Source organism: Falco peregrinus, chromosome 3, assembly GCF_023634155.1.
Source record: "Falco peregrinus isolate bFalPer1 chromosome 3, bFalPer1.pri, whole genome shotgun sequence".
NCBI lineage: Eukaryota > Metazoa > Chordata > Aves > Falconiformes > Falconidae > Falco > Falco peregrinus.
In genome coordinates this window covers 121,064,300-121,089,305 of record NC_073723.1, presented here as the reverse complement: position 1 = coordinate 121,089,305, position 25,006 = coordinate 121,064,300, and the positions used below count along the sequence as shown (strand labels likewise).

The window sequence follows — 25,006 nt, the reverse complement described above, 5'->3', positions numbered from 1 at the left end:
GTGTGTGCACCAATGGGAGCCTGTGGCTGCCGGAGGGGGGGATCCCGGGACGGGGTGGGGGGTTGCTTCAGGACAGACCCCTGGCTGCTGCCCAGCGCATGCAGGAGAGCAGGGCCAGGCCAGAGAAAAACAAAGCGGCACAAGCAAAGTGGTGGTGCAAGGAACAAGGGCTGGTCAGTGAGTGACCTCAGCCCTGCGCCTCTGCCCCACGAGGGTGCCCCGAGGTGGGAAACGGGGGTGGGCAACCGCCACCCGCGGCCAGAGGGTGGGCACGAGGTGGGGGGAACAGCCGAGCCCCCTGCATCGCTCGCTGACACAGACCGTGACCATGGTCTCCACATCGGAGCAGCTGCACGTTGGCCAGGAGCCCCGATGTGCTGCTGGGGGCTGCCCTGTCCCCCAGGGAGGGGGCTGGTGGCACGGGCCGGGCAGCACAGGGGGGGGGGCAGAGACCGCGGGGGCCCCGCCAGGCCCCACACCGGGGCACCCTGACCCTGGGCCTCCAGCGGCAGCACGAGTTGGGGAGGAAGCCGGGGTCAGCCCCACCTTCATGCGCCACGAGCACCTTGTGGGGTCTCCTCGGGGCTGGTGGTTGGAGGGGCAGGGGGGAGCCCAGCCCCAGGGCGGGCAGGGCGGTGGGTGCTGCTGGCCAGAAGGGGTCCCAGCTGGTCCCGCCCCGGTGGGAGCAGCACCCGTCTCTCCTGCAGCCGTGGCGTTGCTGCCCCGGGGCTCTGTACGCCCCAGGGCCTCCGTCCAGCCGCCTCTGCCCAAACCTGCCCCTTGCAGCTCTTGCCGGCCGCACGGTGCCCCCAGCCCGGGCCGACGGGGCCCTGCACCAGCCCCCAGCGCTGCGCCCAGCCGGCCCGTCCCCCAGCACGGCTCCGGGCGAGCAGCGCGCCCAGCCGCGGGGGCAGAGGCAGAACGTCCCACAGCAGGTCACCACCCAATTCGGGTAAGAACTGACATGTTTCTGCCCTCCAGAGGCTGGAGGCTCAGACCGGCTTCCCCAGGTTTCCCCGCTGCTGGGGGAAGCCCCGTTATTTCAGCCAGACTTTGGACAACCCACTGCGAACACTGCTAACAAACCTAGCTTACACTGGATGAATTTCGAACGGGACAGTACTACAGTTCAGCCCTTTTCCTCCCTCTGAGCTACGGAAGGAAGAGAGCAAGCTCCTGCCTAGTTACTCATTTTATTACAAATATGCATTTAATGACCAAGTCAGATGCACAGTTTTGGCCAAAACAAAAACAATTCAGAAGAAAGAAAACCAAGCTGTGCTACAGATGAGGAATGATCTCGCACGGCTAGAGGGCCAGCCGTTCCGTGGCCGGTGTTCAGCATCTCGACTCGGTTGATCATTCTTGCAGAACTGTTGTAATTGGCACACACAGAGAACGCGCAAAGCTTTCCGGGCTAAATGCAGCTTTACAGCAGATACTGAAAATAATTGAGCAATAAAGCAAGAGGGGCTGTGGAAAAGATCACTTAGGATGAGACAGGACAGCATTTAGATTTGGCATCAGACAACACAGGAGTTAGCACCGAGCCAGGCTCGAGGCATACAGCTTTCTCCAAACTTTAATGAACTGAAGAGTTCTGAACATACAACACTCCAGACAACTGAGACACTTTCCTCCTTTCTTCTAAACAACCAAAGACCAAAATCTGTGTTGCCTGTACTGCAGCAAGAGGCAGGGGATAATAAAAACACAAAGCAAGTGTGTTTCCCACCCCAGAACTGCCAGCGCTGAGCTTACCGTAGGACAGCACACATCTACCAACTACACCAGAACACTGTAGGCGAATTACGAAGCCCCTCCCTCAGGAAACAGCACTTCGGTATTGCATTGAGTGCGGGACACGCGGCTCTGCTGTATAAAAAAAGGCAACGGAAGGCTCCACTTCCAATCAATGAAAAAAAAGCACCATGAACTGTTCAGTCCAAGGCAAATCACCACGGGAGCTGTTAAAGGCAGCATCTGAAAGTAGTTCACTTTCTTTTCTGTACCTCCCCCTTGATGCAAGGAGTTGAAATTTCCCAGCCCAAGCAGCAGCACCAGCAAACACTGGTGCAGAAAGGGCTAGCAGTTACGCCTCATTTCAGGCAACGATGGGCTTTTCCTGACAGTTTTGCTTGGGGTTTTCCCCCACATGTTCCAAGATAATTGCATCCCTGCGGAGTGACATATCACAGTTAGAGCTGATCATGTTCCAGATTAACTCTATTCCAGGAAGATGTTCCTGGTTAAAAGTTCATTGCCGGCAATGAAAGTACCAAGACCACCAATGCCAAACATTTTTAAATACTACTGAAAAAAAAAACCCAAACAAAAAAGAACAAAACATTCCACCACCATCACACCCCCCTCAAAAAAAAAAAACCACCTGCATAAAGCTGCACAGACCCATCCTCTGCAGCACAGCACAGCTCAAGAACCGAGCAAGCCCCCAAAATAAGTTCACCAGTAAGTAATAAAGACTGCTAAGGGAGCAGAAAGGCTGGAGAAAGCAACTCAACTGTCATTGTCCAAGATACAAACCCATGCCAGTGTTACCATGCACTAGGAAGGAAGTGTGCAACTGGATTCTCCCCAACACAGCGAATCCCATACCCAAATTTGCTTTTTATCTCCAACATGGTGCTAACTGAAGTCTAGAGGTGCATGTGCTGTGATGAGCTCTCCTCCAGAAATAAATAAAGAGTCTACACAGAAAATAAACTTAAGTACAGAAGAGTTGGGGAAATAAAGGGACAGGATTTCATAACGAAAATTATAAAACTGTAACTTAAAAAAGCCCAAAGCTGACAGCGTTCAAGCTATTGCTGTAAGAATGCCTGGAAAATCTAATGAAGGCTCTTCTCTTCAGCGAAGACACATCTGAAAAAAGAGAGAAAGAAAAAGAGCAGGAATTACTGACAGTGAAGAGCAACAGGCTGGAATTGCACAGCACACTGGGTCTTACATGCACCACCCCAGGCAAACACAGCACGTGGGACCTGACTACACTCCTCTTCCCGGGATAAAAGGTGCTTATTAGTTTTACAGGGGCACTATGGCAACGTTAAGACCAGTGTATTACACCCCTGAGAAAGCAAGGTCCTTCGAGAAGTTGACGTTTAAATAAACCATAGGAAGTGAGCACTGTTCAGCTGAGAGATGACTTCCTGCCCTTCCCAGCGCTGCCCACAGCAGGGACCAAAGGAAAATCTTCATGACGATGCAGCTATTGATTCGAGCTGGATGTGTACCAACAGGCCAGTCAGCCAGACACGCCACGCATGCCAGTGTCACTTTCCCTACAATTTCTTCACGCGAGGACAGCCTCCAAGCCATCGGGTATCAACACAGCACCCAGATTGTCACACTACGGAGCACACCGGATACTGTCAGCAAGTCAGAGGTTCAGAATAGCTTTAGGAGGATAAAAACAGAGAGAGGATTCTTCAGCTTTTAGTTTGCTGCTGTACCCGACACCTAGCGATCCCAGCCACCTTCAGCACCGCAGAGGCCCAGTCTCATGGCCAGGGATGGGAGAGTTACTTCTGTGCTAGACTCAGGCTAACCCTCACTTTCACTCTGCAGTTAGCTTTGGAAGCAAGGAGAGAGGGAGGAGAGGAAAGCTGGACATCCCTGGTCCCCTCGCATTCAGCAATAAACCCCTGCTCTCACTTGACATGTGTGTGCACAAATGCTGACTAACTTCCCCAAAACCACCATACAAAACCAGCCAGAGCAGTGGGAAAATGTGTTATGTCCAGGATCACATACTGCACAGAGAGAGAACTGATTTAAAAATTAAGTCTACCTTTTTCTGCTGAAGTCCAAAAGCCAGGTTTTCGTGCCCCCACTCCACAACTGGATGACATGCATGCAATTTTCACATCCACACAACAACTGCAGCAGCTATTGCATTTCAGAGCTCACAGGTTTGACAAAGAAACCTGCTCTATCAGGAGATGGGGGAGAATGGCTGTTTCAAAAATGTTCTTTGGCAAAGGCGAGAGATTGCTCCTCCAATATTCAACTTTCTAAATCCAGTAACCCCTTGCTCAGCTTTGCCTCCATTTTCAGGAATGTGTGCTATATTTGTGCTTTGTTTCTTTACTGGAGTTTAATCTCAAACTCCCGCATGTATTTTTATACTTTATTATGTGTCAATTTGCTAAGGAAATACCCACTGACATCTGTTACACAGACATGAGGTATTATGCATCCCTCGGCACAGCTGAAGCATGTGTGTGAGCACCAGTTTTTACCGTGTGCCAGTTTTCTGCCAACTGATGTGAAATGTTCAGATGCCAGGAGGAAAGACTGGGCAAGGAATTTTTTCAATAATGAAGAGGTTCAGGTCATTAAAAGTTACCAGGAATCAGTCATGATTTACTGATGGGAACTTCAGCTCTGTTATCTCCAAGTCAGGCGAGCTGCTGCCACTTCTATCGCTGTAGGTGTCCCTGCAGAATTCAGAAAGATTTTATTTTATGGTGCACAAGTGCTTTATAGACCTAGATTTATCAGCAATTAGCGGGGTGTGGTAGCAAGTACTGCTAGCCGAGGCTGAAAAGCAGAGCACACAAAATTCCTAGTGTAGCTAGCTGTCCCTTTGGAAATTGGGCTGAGTCATCATCACTTTTAAGGTTTGTAAATTAAAATGATTATACATATAATAAGCATTTTGTAAGGCAAAGTTATTCTAAATTAAATTCATTAAATAGGAAATAGGAGACTGGTTAACCACCCATAAGCCATTCTATTTCAGCTTCCTGGTAAAAGCTGATTGCCTTTAATCCATTAAACAGCTTTTTCAGAATCACAAAATAATTGCAATCGGCAGGACCACAGGACAGTTACACCACAGGGACAACTCTCACATCAGACACGGCTGCTCAGGGCTTTATCCAGTCACGTTGTGAAATTCTGCAAGGACAGAGAGACTGTGCAGCCTTTCTGGGCAACTTGCACCAATAACATGTGGCTGTTCTAATGGTGAGTAAGATTTTCCTTATATCCTGTCAGAACCTTCTTATTTCAATTCATGTCCGTCCGTTGTGTCTCATCCTCCTACCATGCACTTCTGTAAAGGTCCCGTTTTCATCTTCTTGATAACATTTTTGTAGGTGTTGGCAGGCTGCTCTCAGGTCCCCCATAAAGGCTTCCCTTCTCCGGGCTGAGCAAGCCCAGTTCCTTTGGCTTCTTATTCACCGGGCACATACTCCAAACGCCTGACCTTAGCAGCCCTCCACTGAACTCTGACCAATTTATCCGTGTTCCACTTGTACTGGGCGACCCCAAACTACATAGGATATTCCAGATGTGGTCTAACAAATGCCAAGTAAAGAGACATAATAACTTCTCTCCATCCTGCTGGCTGTGCTCTTACTCATACAGCCCAGGATGCTGGTTGGTGTTCACCAGGACCTCACCAGCAGAGCTGCTCCCCAGCTGCTCAGTCCCCAGCCTGTGTTCCTCCAAGGGGTTCCTAGATGCAGGACTCTGCATTTGTCCTTGTTAAGCCCCGTCAGGTTCCTGCTGGCCCACTCCTCCAGCCCAGGTCCCCGCAAACAGCAGTCCCATCCTCAAGTGTACAGTCCCTTCCCCCTAGTTTGGTGTCACGTGCAAACCTCACAAGAGTGCAATGAGCCTCCCCTGAAAACGTGATGACACAGGAATGAAGGGGAGTACAGGATGGGCTGTAACACCCACCAATACTTTTTTAGATTACATGATAACCATGGAACAATTCGTGACCACCATCACAAAAAGACTCCAAGAGCAGATATACTAACTTAGGATGCTGCAGTCACCTCCCCCGCTCTGAGAAGCCATTTCAAACTCAGATGTCCAAAAGCAGGAAATTAAAATACCCCTCAGCATTTACAGGTGTTGAAATGAGGCATCTTGACACAAAAACTCTCTTCAGAGCAGGTCAGTCAGAGCACAACTGACAGCCGTTCTCCAGGCATCGACACAGGAATTCCTGTGGTGCAGCTGTATTGCAGCTCGACCCAGAAAAGGCCAATACTTTCCTTTTTGCATTCTTTAGCTTAATACATTCAGTGTTATTTCTCTTTTGCATTTAGTTTGGACTTTGCTGCTTAGTGCACTGTAGCAGCATTCCAGCTACACTACAAATCCTCTGTTCTCCTCTATAAGGAAGAAAACGGGTCACTACCAAAGTGATGTTTAGGTGTTGCATATTGCCATGACTGCTGAGCAGAACTGCGGGGCATGGGGGAGCAGCAGCAGAAGTAAATGCACCATTAGGTCTACCCAAACATTAGCTGCTTTGCAAGCGGAGACAAAAGAAAGCTTAAGTCAGCAGAAAAAGAAAAAAGAAAGAAAAAAACCCCAAAGCTGCAACCACCAGGGCCCATTCTTTAAACCAGCAACAGGAACAAGTTTCTTAAGGACCAGCCTGGACCCAGGACTCATAGAGGGAATGGGGGGAAAACCCCAGGAGGCCTCCAAACACCCAAAAGAGCAGGTCCAGCTGCAGTTTCCCCAAACATCTCTGACTAACATGAGACTGCAGTTACTCTCACTGAAGTCGGGTCCTCGCTGCAGGACAGCTCTACGGCACTACTGTCAATCTTAAAATGCAAGAGAAGAGAAGAGGTTTCACAGAAAAAGTGGAAAAAAGAGATGCTGTAAATACCCCCTAGTTACCCTGCAGTAACTGTGCCAAGAGGATTCTCTGGTTTATCCTGTAGGAAGAAGCACTGCCCTGTGAAAGGTCTGAGTGGTGTCTTCCTTCAACCTACCTGGGTGAGAGCCTGCAGCCCTTTTGCAGATAATGTGTAAGTCTTCCTGCAGATGCCAAGAGGAGGCCGAAGTATGGGGGAGATGGCTTAATTGGTCTAGAGAGGAATTCAGGGTGATACTGAACACCAACGAAGAAAGGATGCTCTAAAAGAAAGAAACAGAAAATATTAATGCCAAGTCTCTTAAGCCTGTGGCTGAACTGCAGTCCAAAGCACTGATCACGGTGAAGGCCTGATGATGGGGAAGAACTGTCATTTCTATCCTGCCTTTTGCCCCCAAACGGACAGGCACATGGGATTTTTTTTTTTTAGCATAACTTTATGGATGGAATCATTCTGAGAGAGTCTGGGCTGGTCCCACACAAAAACCTGCTCAATTACCCTATGAACACTCTCCCTTGTAAATACCTGCACCCACAAACTTACTGCACAAGTACTCACCTTCCAGCTCAACCACTTCCATTCGCTCTCCCTCCTCATCCTGGCCTACAAACTTCAAACCTTGCTCTTCAAAACACTTTTTCAATTCTGGATTGACCTAGAAGACCAGAAGCAAGAAAACCCATGATCCCCTGTGTTTGGATTACACAAAAAAGCTCAATACCTACAGTAGCATTTTTACCTCAAATCTGTGTCTATGTCTCTCTTCCAAGAAATCATGATCTCCATACAGCTTCCCTACACCAAAAGGAAGACTTTTCTTAGAGCAAATGCCAAACAGTTTCCACAATGCCAATTTTTAACAAGTTCATATGAATAGCATCCATCCATCAGAATCTGCCACTTCTAGAGGGGACCAATTTCATTGATCTCCATACCGCTATCAGAAAAAAAATCTGCAAACACCTACAGTGCAATGATACTTTTAACATCCCCAGGTCTGATTTCCCCACACCCACCATACATGCATGTCATCCCCAGGAAACACTTCCAAAAGAGGTAAGAAATGCCTTACTCATGATTGAATTCTTGGTTTGGAAGAGTGTCCTTCTCTTGCCAAGCCTCATGGTCCCACCCATTTGCCCAGGATTATGTTCCGGCATGTCTATGACCTGTGAAGAGCATTCAGGGAGGTGAGAATGAAGGAGCAGTAACAGTCCCAGGCAGACTCTGAAACCTTAAAGGGGGGAAAAAACCTCAACATCTATACAGAAAACAAGCAAACCACGTTTGTGGGTGTTCAGGAAGCTTTAGCATAGGAAATGGTCTCAGTCAAAGCCTACGCAGATCACACACACTAATACTGTGCTATTTACTGAACTAAATGTTAAAACAAACAAACAAGCAAAGTTACAGAAAAAAAAAAATCCCCAAATCAGAATCACTTATACTTTGATAAATAACTTCACAAGCCGTTTTTTTGAGAACTTCTTCCTTTTGAGTAGCATTTTAAATTGTAGCAGAAGCCAGTCATTATGGTGGACCCTGGAGGAGGCACACAGTCTCAGAAATGCAGGTTCAGAAATCTGTCCACAAATGTTCCAAGGATTTCATGTCTGTCTATGTTAATTTCCGAGTTCATAATTAAACAGTTATGCAGTGGAATCTGGGTATCATTAAAGCTTTACTCTGTGAAATCAGTTAGCTTTCAAGCTGCCCCTTAAGAAGCTTTTATCTCTTAGAAAACACCTTGCTTTATGAAAAAGTGTAACTAAAAATAGAAGTGTTACGAGTTTCACGTATAATAAGCACTGCAGTCTTCTATGAAGCAGCAACTGCCATGCAGTTAACGAGGCAAAGGCATTTTCTTTTCAGGTTAGTAAATGATGGCAGACAGGCTTAAAACAAGACACAGTAATCCAAGCTCTTAACTGTACCAACAGGTATGTGCAGAGAAGTCTAGCACAGCACAGTAAGGACATTACAAGCAAGTCACCGTGAACTCACCACCGGATGACCAGTCTTGGGGTCAAATTCTGTCGAGTTAGCATCTGCAATGTAATATTCATTAATGAGAAACATGACGGTCCCTCACACCATGACATGCATTTCCAGCTGCATCTCATCCCTGTGCTTCTGGCAAGCGGCAGCCTGAACTGTGCGGAGCCACCCAGCTGCACAGAGCTGCCAGCTCAGCCCCAGGCAGCAGAAACAGGACTCTTATCTGTTCCTGTGTCAGTGCTGACGATAGGATGAATTCCCGAGACTGCCTGGATGTTGCAATCTGGGGGCAACCAGTCTAGTGCAATCGGTGATGAAAGCGAGGGTCGTTCAGGAAAATCACACGTTCAACAGCTTAGAATATCTTAAATAAAGCCAGGGAGGGGAAAGGGAGCAGAAGTACTCCAAGAAGCACACCTCCCCCTACGTTCACTACTAGTGAAACTCAGAACCAGGCTGAGCAATTAAATTTAGCACTCTGTAAAGGGAGTTTTGACAACAGGGACCTAGTCAATTCAAACAGTGGAGCTCAAAGCAATTCAGCTCACTGAACTAGGTGCAACTGCCTGGTCGGCTGAATTGCTTTTTGGTCTTCATTCCCACTGGCTATTATAATGGGAATTTAGGATGTCCAGCACACAGGCACAACTCCATTGAGGCATTTTATTCAGGAGATGAACCTCACTCTAAATAATGGAAAGTTTTGTCACTGTAAGTATGCCTTACTCCACTGATATTTATTTAAATAGGATAAGGAATTTTTTCCTTTTCCTCTGAAATAGCAAACCAAATGGGGAATTTCACAGGCTTAGGAAAAAAAAAATCTACCCACCAATGAAAAATTTAAAATTACACGTATTACTCAAGCAATCAAAAAAATTACCAAAAAACAGGAATGGTTTTGTGCAATTACCTTGCCAACCAAGAACACTGCGCGCAAACTCCACAACTGCTAACTGCATTCCCAAACAAACTCCTGCAGAAGGAAAGACAGAACCAAGTCAGGACAAGGACCACTGACCCGTATCACGAAGCACGCACACTTTCACAGAGCAGTCCTGAGTTAGAGGAAAACCTGGATGAGACAGACCTTTGACTCAGATTTAGGGGTCTGTTCACTCTGCACCAAGTAGCTCCGACAACTTTTGCTCCGCACCTCCCTTCCCCACGCACTCTGCTCACACATTTCCAGTCTCTCACCATGTTAATTTTGTTTAAATGCAGCCATATATTCCTTCGTGCCAAGACCACCAACAGCCTCCTCCGAAACCTCCTCTCAGACTCCCACCCCCTCATTACAGAGACTCCCTGTAATCACATCCCGCCCCGCTCTGACCACTTCAGAGCTAACTACAGACGACAGCTGTATCACCCCGTTATGCTGAGCATAGATCGCTGCCTTCCTCAGCCAATCCTCTTCCAAAGCGTACATTCTACACACCAATGAAAATCAGTAAACCTCTTGCCGCAGATCAGTTAGGCTGTTATTCAACCTCTTTATTTCTTCTTATGGATGAAACATATTTTCTCACCTAAGAAGGGTTTTTTCTGTTTTCTTGCCCAGGAAATAGCTTGAATTTTGCCTTCTGTCCCTCGAACACCAAATCCACCAGGAACCAGAACTCCGCTACATGAGGATGAGAAGATTCCATTCACATGGGGCTCACCAGTGTGATTCCCCCCATTCCCACCTCTCTCCCATAAAATCTTGGACTTGCAAGACCTCACTCCTGAAAAGTAGCTGATGTGACAAGGCCTGCCTGCAGCACATCTTCCACACGACTTCACATGAGCCGTCACATAAAATGTCACCGAATTTTCAGGGAAACATTTTGTAAATGCACATTTTACCTTCCCGAGAAATCTCAAATACGATGCAGGTTACAACACTAGAGCGGTTCACGTCACACGACTCCCATGCTCTGCACCAAACATGTTCACGAACATGTCACCCTGCCCGCCCTGCTGAGGAAGCCGCTGGCTGCAGTGTCCAGTGCTCTCCCCGCAGGCACAAGGCCACCGAATTCTGCAGGAAGTTCTTTGTTCTCCTGGTACCACCCAACATCTGCTTCCCTGAGGGATAACAAGCCCCACTTATTCTTGTTTTCTGGGCTAACTCTTGGCACTCCTCTGCATCCTAATGCTTCTTCCCTTCACACACTGTCTTCCTAAAGAACTTTATACCACACTTAAACCTTACGCCCTCTTCATCTGGCTTTAATAGCCTTTACCAGCACCTACCCTTTCCCCTTATTTCCTCTCACCCTGTTTCCCCACTAAGTCTGTGCACATCCTTATGGGCACCATCATTTCCCCCACCGATGCCTTTCACGAACTCGCTCATTTATTTAACAATCCTCCATTTTACATCTTATCCTAAAGTTCGCTGAGGTGGATTTGGGGCAATGTCAGCGTGCTGGTAGAGTGCCTAAGAAAATAGTCTCTGGTGAGGCTCTTAATTCCAAAACTGTCAATAGCAGCAAGTTTATCAGACATGCTCCAAAGAAACAGCCAGAGTGTAAGAGTCTTACTCAGCACCACACAGCTTCTGCCACGCTTCATGGTATCGGACAGGTTCTTCCTGCAGAGTCTCTGGCTCCAAGTCAGCAGAGTCAATATACTGGGAAGAAATCCAAAAAAGGATGAGATACTGCCACAGGAGTGTACAGGGTCTCCTTGATTCTCATTAAATTATCACCATTCCTCCTGGATAGCTCTGGATTTGTTTCCCACTGGATACGTGCTTATGTTTTTTCTGGGCTGATTTCCTGACAGCTAGTCAACAAAACTGCTTTCCCCCACCATCCTACTACTGATGCACCAGCAGAAGCCACGGGTTTTTGTCTTCCTCCCTTGGCCGCTCCTCTGTGACATACATGAAGGCCATGAAACACAGACTCATAAAACGTGAAGTCTTAATGGAGCACAGCAAGATGGGAACACACAGAAATGCAGACAGAAACAACCACACAGCAAGAAAAACATGAATCATTATTCATCAAATAAATAATTTAATCTCTTCAAGAGGGACTGAAGAACAGACAGGACATGGTGAAACAGACTGTTGTAATTAAAGGATGTTATGACCAATGCCACATATAGAAAAAACCTGCAAATGTTCCAGTTTCTCATCTCCATATTGCAGTATCTCTGAACTGCTGAATGTTCTGGCTAACCCTTTTGAACAACATTTTTGTCTTTTTTTTTTTCCTCCTTAAAGGTTGGAATACTGCCAAACAGTTCTTTAACCCAATATAGGATCTCCATGTACAGGGCTTGCAGAATCCATTCCCTTCTGAATCATACAAATGCAGCTGTGTCAGAAACTACCCACAGATGCATGTGCAGAATTTACCCTTCACTCGTCTTACTTGTTTTTCTTTTCTCCTCTACTGATTTTGTAAGGTGAAAGGTAACCCAAACATAGAACAGTGCTGTTATAAAGCAAGCACCTATCTCCATGACTCACCGGAATCACGAAATCACCAAAGATTTTAAAAGTATATTTAAATGAAAGTAAAATTTCTGACAACAGGTATGTATTTCACTTCTTCAGAGCACCTAGCTACAGCCAAGACCCTTGGAAGCACCTGTGCAGCCAAACCAGCATTAAAACCTTAATAAAGCCTAAGGCACAAGCATCATAAAACCTATGAATACCAGAAGGTTAACAGCAACAACCCTAAAAAAAGGATCACTTTCAACAACTGTCATAGGAATTAAAGCAAACAGGCCCTCCTCAAATATATCTACCACTCTATCACAGTTCAGCACGCAACACTGAGCGCTGAGGAGTTCCCATCAATTATACAGACACCTTGTATATCTTACAGGATAAAAGGCTGGTTTGCTTTAAGCTGTTTCATGCCTGACAACAGATTTTGATGCTGTAATCCAAGGACAATTTTAAAGTTCACTGGCAGAATCAACTCTCCCTTACCGTCTATGGGTTTGCAAAAAACTTAAATAAGACGAGCAGCACAGTAGGTGGAAGGAGAAACCCGGGGGGGGGGGGGGGGGGGGGAGGTTTATTTTATTTTTACTTTTAAACACACACATGCCCACCCCTACCTTAATTTCAAGTTTGTGGTTGATAGCCAGTGCAGAATGCTCCAGTGCTTTAATGACAGATGCATAAGAATCTGAAAACTTGGTGTATTTGCCAACAAGCGCAATGGAACATGTTTCAAGGAGACGGTCATACCTAACACAAAATCAAAACACAAGTGTTATTTCATCATTAACAGAAAATGGGGGCAAGAATCACATTCTGTTCAAGTAACATAAACAGTTGGGCTCTTGAAAGTCTGTCCAACTAGAGAGATGACGACTTTGGAAGAGATGACCTTTTATAATAATTACGACTTTAAAACATCAAAGCAACATTAAAAGAAAGAAAAAAACGCCAACGACAGAGAAAAACAGTTGCAGAAAGTCACATACAAATTAACTCATCTGTGCTTATGCTGAAAAGCCATTCTGAGTAGATCCAAACTGTCTTTTCAGGAAGCTGTATTAGGTTCAAAGTCTGCAGTGAACTATTAGGAGAGAGGATCAAAGCCCAACTCTGCATATGTTTATACTGTACAGCATCTTCCCACGCTGCTTCTGACTGAGTTCACTTCAGCAGCCAGAAATACAGAAAGGATTCCTAGAGTTCTAAGGCTGAAGTGCCAACACCTTCAATCCCCAGCACCTGGCAGCTTGTGATTTGCACAGCGCTCTTGGCTACAGCCAGGAGATTGTTTAAAGTTTATTTCAGAATGCTGAGTACCTTCAACCAAGCTGGTTACTGAGGGCTTTCCCCATCAAAAGGACATGTTATTGACGGTAGTGGCTTGTGTCGGGCATATGAATAAAGGGAAACATCTAGATCTTGAAAATTAACTTCTTATATCGGCAAATATACTTAAGGCTTCAGAAAGGCTCTGAATGGTGACTGAAAAGACTCAATTCACTATTTCCCCACAATCACGCAGTCTACTCCCCACAAGAAAACGCAACACTGTGTCCTAGGAGCCTCAGACAGATCAGTTACAAAACAGTCATTTCACTCGCTTGACAGCATACTCAAAAGGTACATTTTTATAGACACTCCTGATGGCTCCTACATACACCTACAAAAAGGATTTCAACACTTTGTAATGTCACAGGGTTTTTTTGTATAAGAAGTGAGGGCAGAGCTGTCTACCTTTTAACTACTTCGAACTGGCTTTGACATACACAGTACACTACCAACACAAGATAAGGAACTCATTAACATTATCTTACAGGATTTTATGAAGGCAGGCTGAGAGAGGTGGGTTGTTAAGCCTGGAGAAGAGAAGGCTCCCGGGACACCTTACTGCAGCCTTTCAATACTTCAAGGGAGCTTATAAGAAAGATGGGGACAAATTTTCAGTAGGAGCTGTAGCAACAGGACAAGGGGTAATGGTTTTAAACTGAAATAGAGTAGATTCAGACTAGGTATAAGGAAGAAACATTTTATGATGAGGGTGGTGAGACAGTGGCACAAGTTGCCCACAGAGGCGGTAGATGCCCCATCCCTGGAAACGTTCAAGGTCAGGTTGGATGGGGCTCTGAGCAACCCGATCTAGTTGAAGATGTCCCTGCTCACTGCAGGGGGGTTGGGGATTGGACTAAATGACCTTTAAAGGTCCCTTCCAACAGAAAACCATTCTGTGATCCTATGATTCTCACGTTGAAGAATATTTTTTTCCAAACTGTTAAACATCTAGGAATAAAATGCGTTTTTGCAGTTAAAAAAAAAAAAAGAGAGAGAAAAAAAATTGAGCACGTAAGAATACTCGAGGACCATGAAGAACACTCATCACTTAATAACCAGCAACCAACAAGGGAAATCTAATCTACAGCCTTAAATCAAACTATGCCCAGCGGTGCAACTCACCTGTCAGCCATTTCCTTCCACTTCATGAGCATCCTCCTCGGCTGCCTCTCAATGGGAAGGTCAAGCCTGTGTCTGAAGTAGTCAACAACTCCCTGCTCCTCTAACAACAGAGGAACCCGGTAGATAGAAGAGACATCATGAACACAGATGACCTGTTCATAAAATATGAATGTCATTAAAAATTCCTATGAAATTATTTTTGGACAGATATTCAGAGTGCCTCTGTCTCCACCAGACAACCACATGACCACCTAAACTTCCAGGAAATAACATCTGTTGAATAACCTAAAAACATATAAATAGTTTAATACTAGTTTCCATACACCTGAAAAGGTCATCCTTCAACACTTCCCAGGTATTACTGCTCACTGGAGCTCCTTGGAAAGGGCTATAACATGATAACCTACCCGTAAGGAAGTCAGCTGCTACGCAGGTTATGTGACTGCACAGTAAAATTCAAAGAACACTTCAGCGAGACTTTGCCCGTGACACAGCCTTCTTGGTCATCCTAATTGAAACTACACTTAACCTGCCCACAAGCCCAGCTTCCCCGTTTCCCACCACTGTTGTTCTTAACAGGGGTCCCAGTTTGATTAAGGCCCAGGGAAATCTGTGATCTCAATACAGCAATAAATTTTACAGAGTGTCCTTCATCAAATTTAGGATTAAACAACTGTGAGCAAAGAATTCTTAGATCAATGAGGAGTATCTATGTCAACTGCTCTAGTTCACTGAAATGGGCTTCTTCAGAAAAGGAAAGACGCTCTGGACAACTGTCAACTGTCCATCAAGAATGAGACTCATACTTTAAGGATTAAAAATACACCAGCACAACTATTTTTAAATTCATATTTCTCTTGACTCAAATGAAAGCAGAGTTCAACTTTGCAGCAGTAAAACCCCCTAGGCCGCAAATTTTCCTCCTTTACAGTCAATAAAGTTTACTTCTCAGTAAGTGTAACTTCAGTCAGAGAAACAATCACGTAAAACTGCATTAAACTTCCTGGAAAGTGACTGACAAGAGCCAATTTTCAATTCCTGGCCAACAAGAGGTAGATATTGTACTGCTAACAGATTGGTATTATTGCCAGCTAATTCTGAATTTAATACTTGAAACTGCAAGACTCAGTTTGATCTCACTGTATAGAAAATTAATAAAAATTACTTGACAAAGCCTGGAATTCCAAAGTGATACTCAGTCCTTCACAAAAAGGCAAAATTTTTCAAGCTCCAGCTGGACTGGAAAGTGCTAGTATTAAGCCTACAGACTGTTTGATAATTTTCCAAGGTCTATCTCAAACTATGCTATGCAGAGTAGCCTCAGTACAAAAAGAATGATGCTAGCATGGAATTTTTACGTATCACATAACATTGCAGTGAAGCAATGCTTCTCTCAAATACCATTTCAACTTTTCTGTGCAATCTCTCCTCATGAAATCTTGGGAAGAAGAACAGTATTGTAAAAGAGTAGTGTACGAAATATATTCATGCACAATTTAAACCTAATTTTGGGCAACTACTCTTTGGCTTCTAAATATTGAAAAATCTCATTCTTCTGTATTCACAGAAGGAATGTGGAAGGATAACTAAGGTCAAGAACAGCTATTCAGAAAATACCTTGGATTCCATAGAATTCTCTGAGCCTATGCTAACTACCTTATAAGAAAACCCAGGTACTGGCACGAAAAGGACTATTTTTGCAACAGTTACGCATGTAAAGAATGCAAGTAAGACAAAGCAGCAAATGAATTATGCAGCTAACAAAAACCACAGCTACAACACAAAAATGCTACGTACAGATAGAACTCCACTCAGCATGTGACAAACAGCTAGAATATTTACTGCAAGAAGTGCAGACAGCAATCTTTACCTGTTCTGGTTCAACATGACAGAACATGGAAATCTTTTCTTTTACTGAGGTATCCAATGGAGTGGAGCACCTGCAAACAATCTGACAGAACAGCAACATCAAGGCTGTGAAACAAAACAGAAGTACTCAGACATTCCTGTAACAAACCTGTAAAAAACCTGTCTTTCTGCAGTCTCCGTGGCTTGGGAAAAAAAACCAACTCAGTTACTTCTACTTGTTTATAACCAATGCGCAACAGCTCTCAACCTAAGCATTGCTCAGACTAGCATGGTCTTGCAACATCCCAGTACTGCATTTTTAAATTCAAAACCATGCAGCAAACCTTACCAGATCTGGTGAGAGACCAAGACCTCTGAGTTCACGAACACTGTTTTGGGTGGGTTTAGTCTTCTGTTCTCCTGTAGAGCTTGGCTGGTCAGAGAAGAGCAGAAGTTAGTCTATCAAATTATGATGATACGTAGCAATGATTCATCAAGCTAATAAGGACTTTCCATCCTGTTAATCTTATAACTTTGATCCAGCTCTCAGACCATTCACATGAACTTTAAATATCCCAGTACTCTATCATTTACATCTCAAAGACTGAAAGCAACCAGCAGAAACCACAGTTCATGTCTCTACAGTCAGTAGGTATTCACCAAAAGGGTGGTCAAGCACCGGAGCAGGCTGCCCAGGGAAGTGGTGGGGTCACCATCCCTGGAGGTATTTAAAAGCCGTGTAGACGCGGTGCTTAGGGACATGGGTCAGTGGTGGGCTCGGCAGTGCTGGGTTAGCGGTTGGACTCAATGACCTTAAAGGTCTTTTCCAACATAAACAGTTCTACGATTCTATGCATTAGTGAGGGAAGGGGAGAGCAGAGACCTTAAGGTTTTTATCCACTGCTTTCTCCAAACACCCAGTATTTTACATTTCTCATTTTTTAATCCGTAAATCACCTGGCCTGGACAGGAGAAAGACAGAGAGCAAAGACTGATCTGCACTCCAGTGACTATCAAGTTGCTCTGCCAAATCCAGTTCCGAGACAAGGAACACCCATGCTTTCCAGTACTGTTAACATAACCATGGAAGAATTTTTTCAGCAGTGACTCCTGCAGTAGAGATATTTTTGTCTGGTTAAGACTGTAAATCGTCTCCAAAACCAGAGCAGATAATACAGATGAGGATATAAGAGGCATTATATGGCATAAAACACCTTCATATGCTTTTGATATTAACTGGAGTTCAACCCATCTACTTGGCACATACGCGTGTTTTGTTTTTCTTTGTAATTCCTAATTAACTGATTCTTATCGTGCACTGCTTCATAATACTTTTTCTTAGTTGGACCTCTGAACCAAGGGCAACAGCTACTCAAACTGAAAAGGCTTACATAGCAGTGAGATGTGTGAGTCTATGAAATGACGGTTAAAAGATCAAAACACACATTAATAATATTGTCTAGGGATTAAAAAAACAGATCATGTTTCAACACAGCATTATGTTTTGAAATTACAAAGGTAACCCAACCTATTTCATGAACTACAGCTAATGAAAATCTGGGGAGTGGCGGGGGGCATCAGGGGGAAGCACACAGCAACAGAAATATTAAAGAACTCGAGGAAGAGCTTGGAATATGATCTTATTTAAAAAAGTCCAAAGGGTTGTGAAGGCTGGCTATACCACTGAATTTTATATTAGCTTTGCAGAAATGAAAGGATATGCAAATGAAGAGGAAATAAAAGTTTTCAGCCCTAGAAAGCAAGTTTACCTGTAAAAGCTAGCAGACAATTCCATAGAGGAAAAACAGCAGTTGAAGATGCAAAACTGCATTTGCTGCAACTCCCAACTATTTATTACACATTTATGCACTTTGAAAAGTTTCTGTTCACTCCTTGCAAACCTTTTTAACTACATATTCTCTGCATTTCTTCCAGAAGTTTCTACATATAGAAATACAAATATAGCTGTGTCTATAGACACAGCATTTCAGAAACATATTCAGAAAGCAAATTCTGGACTGAGGAAGCCTCTGACCAGCAAAACAATTTGGGTCCTTACCTGGGGAACTAGACTGACATGAATGTTACAGAAATTCTCTCTTTTGGCTTTGAACTGGAACTGGCGGAAAGCTTCAATGAAAGGCATGCTTTCAATATCGCCTACCGTCCCACCAAGCTAAAAAAGACAAAGGCATTTAGAATTAAAGTTAGTACCAAAACATCACCTACTGGATTCGTACACTAAAGCATACTAAAACATACTTAAAAGGACACTAAAACATCTCCCCAGCACCTCCCTCTGATTCCCTAAAGCAGCACCAATACCAATATGAAAAGTACCAGGATTTGCCAGTCATTTGTACTGCTCCCACAGCCCCCAATCTACCCCAACTATTATTTTACCTTCATGATTTCCCCAAAAATCAAAGTCACAATAAAACCAGCTTCTCATATGGGCAGCATCTCTCCACAGAGATTAGGTTTACTTTTATTCTCTCTTTGGGGAAAAGATTAAGGTGTTTAAATTATCATTTAGGAACATTAGGTGGCACTGAGAAGCAAAACTTCTGTTAAGTTTTAATAACTGTATTATAGAGAGTGGTTTTGGACACATGCAGGAACAGAGACAAGGCGTTCTTTGGAGCACTGCCAGCCTCCCATGCGTTGACAGATAGTGCCTCCTAGGTACTTCAGGATCCAGGCTTGTGAATCCCAGAACAGAAATTGGCACTCAAGCTGCAGAGAGTCCTATGTCACCATGACCCGGGCACTCTGACAAGCTCCGTCTCCCCTGTATTAGCATATTCCGCCAGCCAACTCAGCAGACTCAGAGCCTTCGCCCTCCTCTGTCTCCTCTGGCACCAGGACATCCCATACAACACACGGGAAACTGCACAGGGCTTGTCACCACTGACCTGTGCCATTCCCTTTTCTAGGTCTACGCTTGAACTAGTCGCTCCAAGGCTCCCTTCACTGCTAAGGAGGAAAGATGACTGTTTTCAGAGGGCGATTTACCTGCCCTCCCTCTATCCACCAAGGAAGAGGGCACCGCACAGTTAACTCAGACTCTGGCACATGAAAGTTACAAGAGCTAAAATTCATTCTGTAGACTAATTCACATTACACTAGAGAGCAAAGCACCTCAAAAATACAACTGTCCAAGATTTAAGTCCTTCTGCGTGCAGATTCAGACACAGAACATTCAGAAGATTAGACCACGTCAGTGAAGCCAACAAGGGAGATTTTTAAGAATTCAACAAATTTGAATTCATGCAAAGTTGAACATTACTGGGGAAAAAATGTATTATGCAAAATATGCACATAGTTCAGTTTACTCCATACAAGAAGCAAAACTATTTTTTTGTTTTTTAAGAGCTACAAACCTCAATCACACAAACTTGGGGTTCAATGCCATCTTCATCTACAGGAATTCGTGCCTGCCTCATTACCCATTCCTGTATAGCATCTGTGATGTGGGGAACAACTGGAAAAGAAACCCAGGCGAGGGTTAAAGCCACAACCCACACACATTTCTCCCTTTAACTCATTACAGAGCAAATTACTGAAAGTAACTAGCCAGCGATTCCCACATGACTTGAGCAGGTATTTGCGTCTTTAAAGAAGTATGCATTTTTGAAGTGATTATTCTTGGCTGTGATTTTGCAAGAGAAGTGCCTCGGCAGGAAATGTAATCCTGCCTCAATTTAAACACATGTAAGCAATGTTTCCTTTAAGCTGGAAGATTCAAGTACAAACAGTTCTTAGCTCTAAGCAGAGAGAGTTACTCTGCTTTAAATTGGCTGTAAATGTCCTTATCCAAACCAGCTGTGGAGAATGCTTAAAAAGGGAAGGGACTGATCTGGTCCTCAAAGATCCTTTGGGTTTTCTACTGATGTGACAGTTGTCAATAACCATTTTAACCAGCTAACAAGTAATCCACAGGTGTATTAGTCTGAAGTTGGTTCACATTTAATATCAGCTACGTTAGACAGTTGGACCCAAGTCCAGCACTCGGTCCAAACAATAGGCAGTACGCTGCTGAGGACTGGGAAGTTTTGAGGGAGGGGCGAACAGGTAACCTGATTCAGCACGGCACACACCAATATACCTGCACCAGTGCGCCTTCTGCCTCTCATTTTGAAAAAACTAAACAAAATTAATCACAATTGTAGATATTATTACATACATGTGAAATCACAATCATGTATGACAAAGATCTCAAGTTAAGATGAAATGCAAAAGTCCCCAACCAGAAGAGAAATACAGAATACATTTCTAAGCATCAGAAAGGAAGCTTCACATCACCTTGGACAGTTTTACCAAGATAGTCTCCCTTCCTCTCCTTGTTGATGACATACTGGTAGATCTTCCCAGTAGTCAGATTGTTGTCTTTGGTGAGTCGGATATCGAGGAAGCGCTCGTAGTTACCCAGGTCCAGGTCCACTTCTCCTCCATCGTCCAGCACGAACACCTCCCCTGTGCACACAGGAAAAGGCACAAGCGCACCCGTCAACGGGAAACGGCCCACAGCAGCAAGGTGCTGGGTTTGCCTGTGACAGCTGGAAGAACTCAACGTGAGGAAACACCTTCCCTGACTGCTACGGCCAGTTTCGGAGCAGCCAATAACACGAAAAGCCTTATGTAACGCGGAGGCCGGCTGCACCGGGGACCGGATCCCCCAGCCGGGCAGCAACGGCAAGAGGCCGGGGAGCTCGGCCGGGCCCGGCGCCGTGAGGGGCTCAGCCCGCGGGCCCGGCCCCCCGCCCCGGCCCACACCGCGACCCCGGCCCCGCGGGGCACTCACCGTGCTCGTACGGGGAGAAGGTGCCGGCGTCGATGTTGATGTAGGGGTCGATCTTGATGGAGGTGACACGCAGCCCGCAGGACTTGAGGATGGTGCCGATGCTGCTGGCGATGATCCCCTTGCCGATGCCCGAGATCACGCCGCCCGTGACCAGGATGTACTTCATCTGCCTCGCTGCGGGCGGCGGCACCGCCTCAGCCGCGGCTCTGCGCCGGGCAGGCGGGCACAGGGCCAGGTGGCGCCCGCCCCGCCGCCCCCCCACCCCCCGCCGTTCCCGCCTCTCAGCGCGGGCCGCGCGCCGCCCCCCCCGCCAGCAGCCCCCGCCGCGGCCCCGCTGAGCCCCCGCGCGTGTGCGTGGGGTGCGCGTGTCCCGCCCCGCCCCGCGGGGTGCGCGCGGTGCCGCCCGCCGCCCCTCACCTGTGCCCGCCGGGGCGGCGCGCGGAGGGCGCGTGGCGAGCGGGCGGGGGCTCCGGGCGCGCGCGGCGCTGCGGCCGGCGGGGCGGGCAAAGCGCATGAGGCCGGCGCGCGGCGGGGCGCAGGCGCCCGGGGGGGCGCGCGGGGGAGCTGCGCGTGCGCGGTGGCGGGGCGCGCGCGGGTGGGCGGGCTGGCAGGGGGGCGCGGCCGAGAGCCGGGGCGTGGCCGAGAGCCGGGCCCCGCCCCAGCCCCCCCGCCGCTCCCGGGGCGGCCGCGGGCGGCGGGCCGCGTCCCGTGTCCAGCGCGTTGCTCGGCTGCTGCGGAGGCAGCGCTCCGGGACGCCGGGAGATGTTCTGTAGCCTCAGCCGTGTCCCGGGACTCGGTGCGGCGGCTCCCCAGGGCGGGAGGGAGCCCGGGGACGTTCGGCCCTGTCAGGAGGGGGAGGAGGAGGCAGCCTGCCTTCGGCTGGGCGCGAACCTGCTCTGTGTGCTGGGGAACCGGGCCCCAAAGCAACTCGAGGGCCCAAAGGCCTCCGTGCAGTGCCGGCCGTGCCCCCTTTCAGCCAGCCCCACCAGCCCCAGCAGAAGCCTGGCCCGGGGGTCCGGGGGCGGCAGCTCCTCGGCGGGGCTCCCTGTGGCTGCTGGTCGGGCCCGGCTGTTCACGCTAGGGACACTGGTGATGCTCCACAGGCGCTTCCCACTTCCCACTCGCGCAGCTCCGCTAGCCATGTGTTGCCCAAACTGGTCTCAAAGGCTTCGTGCAGTGAGTTGTGTGCACGCCTTCATCACCCCACTCGCCTACGGCAAACACCATTTGTACGTGGAAATGCAGTAATAAATCACTCGGTCTCTTGGCATCGTGATACATTGCCTCGAGCAGCCGTTCTGTCTTCTACTTTCCGTTCTCTGCTATCCTTGCAGCTGGTCCCCCCGCTCTGACAAGCATCACTTCTGCCTTGCTGGCTGGCACAGTGCATATCAGTGCATATTCCAATGACTTAAGAAATTAAAAACACTGCTCCATGACCCATATACTCGTAGGGGTTTGCATCTGAAGAGCTTTGATATTTTGGTGTGCAGCCTGTGTGTATTCACAGCAAATGGGTTACAGGTGAAATGCATTGCTGTTGATTACAGGTAATTACATTCCAAGTTATGTTCCCCACCCCATCACAATTCCTAATTACACCAGCTGCTGTGCTGGGGGGTGGGGGGATGCTGTTCCAGGCTCTCCTTGTTCTGTTGCTGTTTTGCTTCTCCACTGTCATGATTTAACTCTGGCCAGGAGCTAAGCACCACACAGCCACTTGCTTGCTCCCCCCCGCACTGAGAGATGGAGAGGAGAACTCGGAAAAAGGTAAAACTTGAGGGCTGAGACAAGAACAATTTAATAGTTAAAATAAAATAAAATTACGATGAATAATAATTGTAATGAAAAGGAGGGAGTAGTGGAGAGGAATAAAATCCAAAGGGGGAGGGACCCTAACTGATGCCAATAGAGTTTCTCACCCCCTGCTGAGTGATGCCCAGCCATGCCCAAGCAGCAATCAGCTGGCCCCAGCCAACCCCCCCAGTTTGTACACTGGGCATGGCGTTCTGTGGTCTGGCATATCCCTCTGGGCAGTTGGGGCTGGCTGTCCCAGCTGTGCCCCCTCCCAGCTCCTTGTGCCCCCCCAGCCCTCCCACTGGCAGGGCCTCAGAAACCCAGAAGTCCATGGCTTAGTATAAACATCACTTAGCAACAACCAAAACCTTCAGTGTGTTATCAAGGTGATTCTCACACCAAATCCAGCGCACACCCTGAACCAGCTGCTGAGAAAAAAATTCGCTCTCTCCCAGCTGGAAGGAGGACATCTGTGGAGGGCTCGTCCTGCTTTCTTGTGTTACACAGGTAGCTCACAAGTGAGAAGAACATCAGTTTCCAACATCTTTTTTAAGGACGGAGTGGAGATGGGTCTGACAAAGGGGTGACGGGGGGGCTGGTGGTTCATCCTGGTGAGGCTGGGGGAGGCTGAGCTCTTCCAGGCTGCTCCCAGCTTCTCCCCTTTGTGAGTAGTGCATAACATACCTGCCTCTGGCAGGGGCTCTGTGACCCAAGGCAAGTCCTCCTTCCAGAGGTGTGTGTAACCTGAACGTGAGCGTCCCCTCTTAGACACACAAATCATTTTCTCAGTGCCTAATTAAGGCCTCAGGGGTCGGATATCCAGTGGTGCTTAAGAGATAACTGCACTCAGTGGGACCTATTGTGAATGTTAAATGGTGTGGAACAACACTGACCCAGAAAAGTCAAATCACAAATATCTCAAGGTACAAAAAATTGCATCAACTTTTTGGAGGAGAGGTGGGGGAAGGGGGATGGGAGTGTGTTTCATCCTTAGTTTTGCCCTTAGTAAGTTTTGCCCTTACGATGTCTTGTTCTCAGCCCTCTGTAAAATACAGATTGTGAATATTTTCCTTTCAGAAATGTGATGTGAGATGTGGTTCACTCTATTTATTTAACAGGGTTTGATTCATAGCAGAACTAATTAACTGGAAAGCATTGCTCAGAGGACTGGCATCTTTCTGGTGAATATTAATGTGTTACCGGGATTATGTGAGGAAAGAATATACTGGAATCCTCTCATACTCACTTGAACTTTGTTATTGTTTAGGTGCCTATTGATGCCAGAAAATGCTTATTATGGTATTATATTTATATAATATTAATGATGTTAATAAATTATATACTATGTAATATTTATATTGTATTATAATCCTGATTATAGGTATTGGGGTTTGTATTTTCTCTGAAAGGTACATTTAACTTTTTTTTTTTTCAAGTGAGGGCTTTTCTTAACAAGTTCACTTTGTTCATCATTGGTTTTGCATCTTTTTCTTTGATTGCCTTAAAATTCCACAGAAAAGTTGATTTTGCCTAATGACAATAACCTGCAAGATGCAAGCCCTTATCTTTTGCTTATAAGCAAAAGGAGTCCTGTCAAACCTGCTTCTGCTGGCCCCCATACATCTACCCCAACAGCACGTGGGAGAACTAGCCCGTGAAGATGACAAATGTGCACAAACATTTTTAAGCAGGTGATGGAGTTTTATTCACCACATTAGCGCACCATGTCACACACTGGTGATGCGCACACTGCCTCGGTGCACGGAGATGGCTCAGCATGGTGTTAGCCAGGGTGTCCCACCTGGAGGTGCCTGGGCGGGCGTCTTGGGGGATGGATGTGGAGGGGGGTGTCCATAAGGTCACTGCTTCACGTGTACCTCACGACGCCCTCCCTGCCGTTTCGGAGGGCTGTCTCGGCGGTGCCAGAGTGTTGTGGGCTCTCACCATGCTGTGCCTCTGCAGCAGCCACCTCTGCCATTGCTAACAGCGATCTCCACCGTG

At 46.7% G+C, this 25,006-nt stretch overlaps 1 protein-coding gene across 1 annotated transcript; it reads right to left on the bottom strand.

Moving 5' to 3' along the window:
- Positions 1-1,179: 1,179 nt before the first annotated feature.
- Positions 1,180-21,773, bottom strand: CTPS1 (CTP synthase 1). Its single transcript, XM_055799818.1, has 19 exons — positions 21,626-21,773; positions 21,209-21,382; positions 20,710-20,880; positions 19,788-19,888; positions 18,464-18,580; positions 16,754-16,837; positions 16,427-16,507; positions 14,557-14,708; positions 12,720-12,852; positions 11,180-11,268; positions 10,181-10,275; positions 9,562-9,624; positions 8,655-8,698; positions 7,723-7,819; positions 7,390-7,445; positions 7,209-7,305; positions 6,768-6,912; positions 4,370-4,460; positions 1,180-2,883 (listed from the first exon to the last, which is right to left on the bottom strand). The coding sequence occupies exons 1-18, from the start codon at positions 21,720-21,722 to the stop codon at positions 4,376-4,378; spliced, it is 1,881 nt and encodes a 626-aa protein (XP_055655793.1). The 5' UTR covers positions 21,723-21,773; the 3' UTR covers positions 1,180-2,883; positions 4,370-4,375.
- Between the last annotated feature and the right edge of the window lie 3,233 nt (positions 21,774-25,006).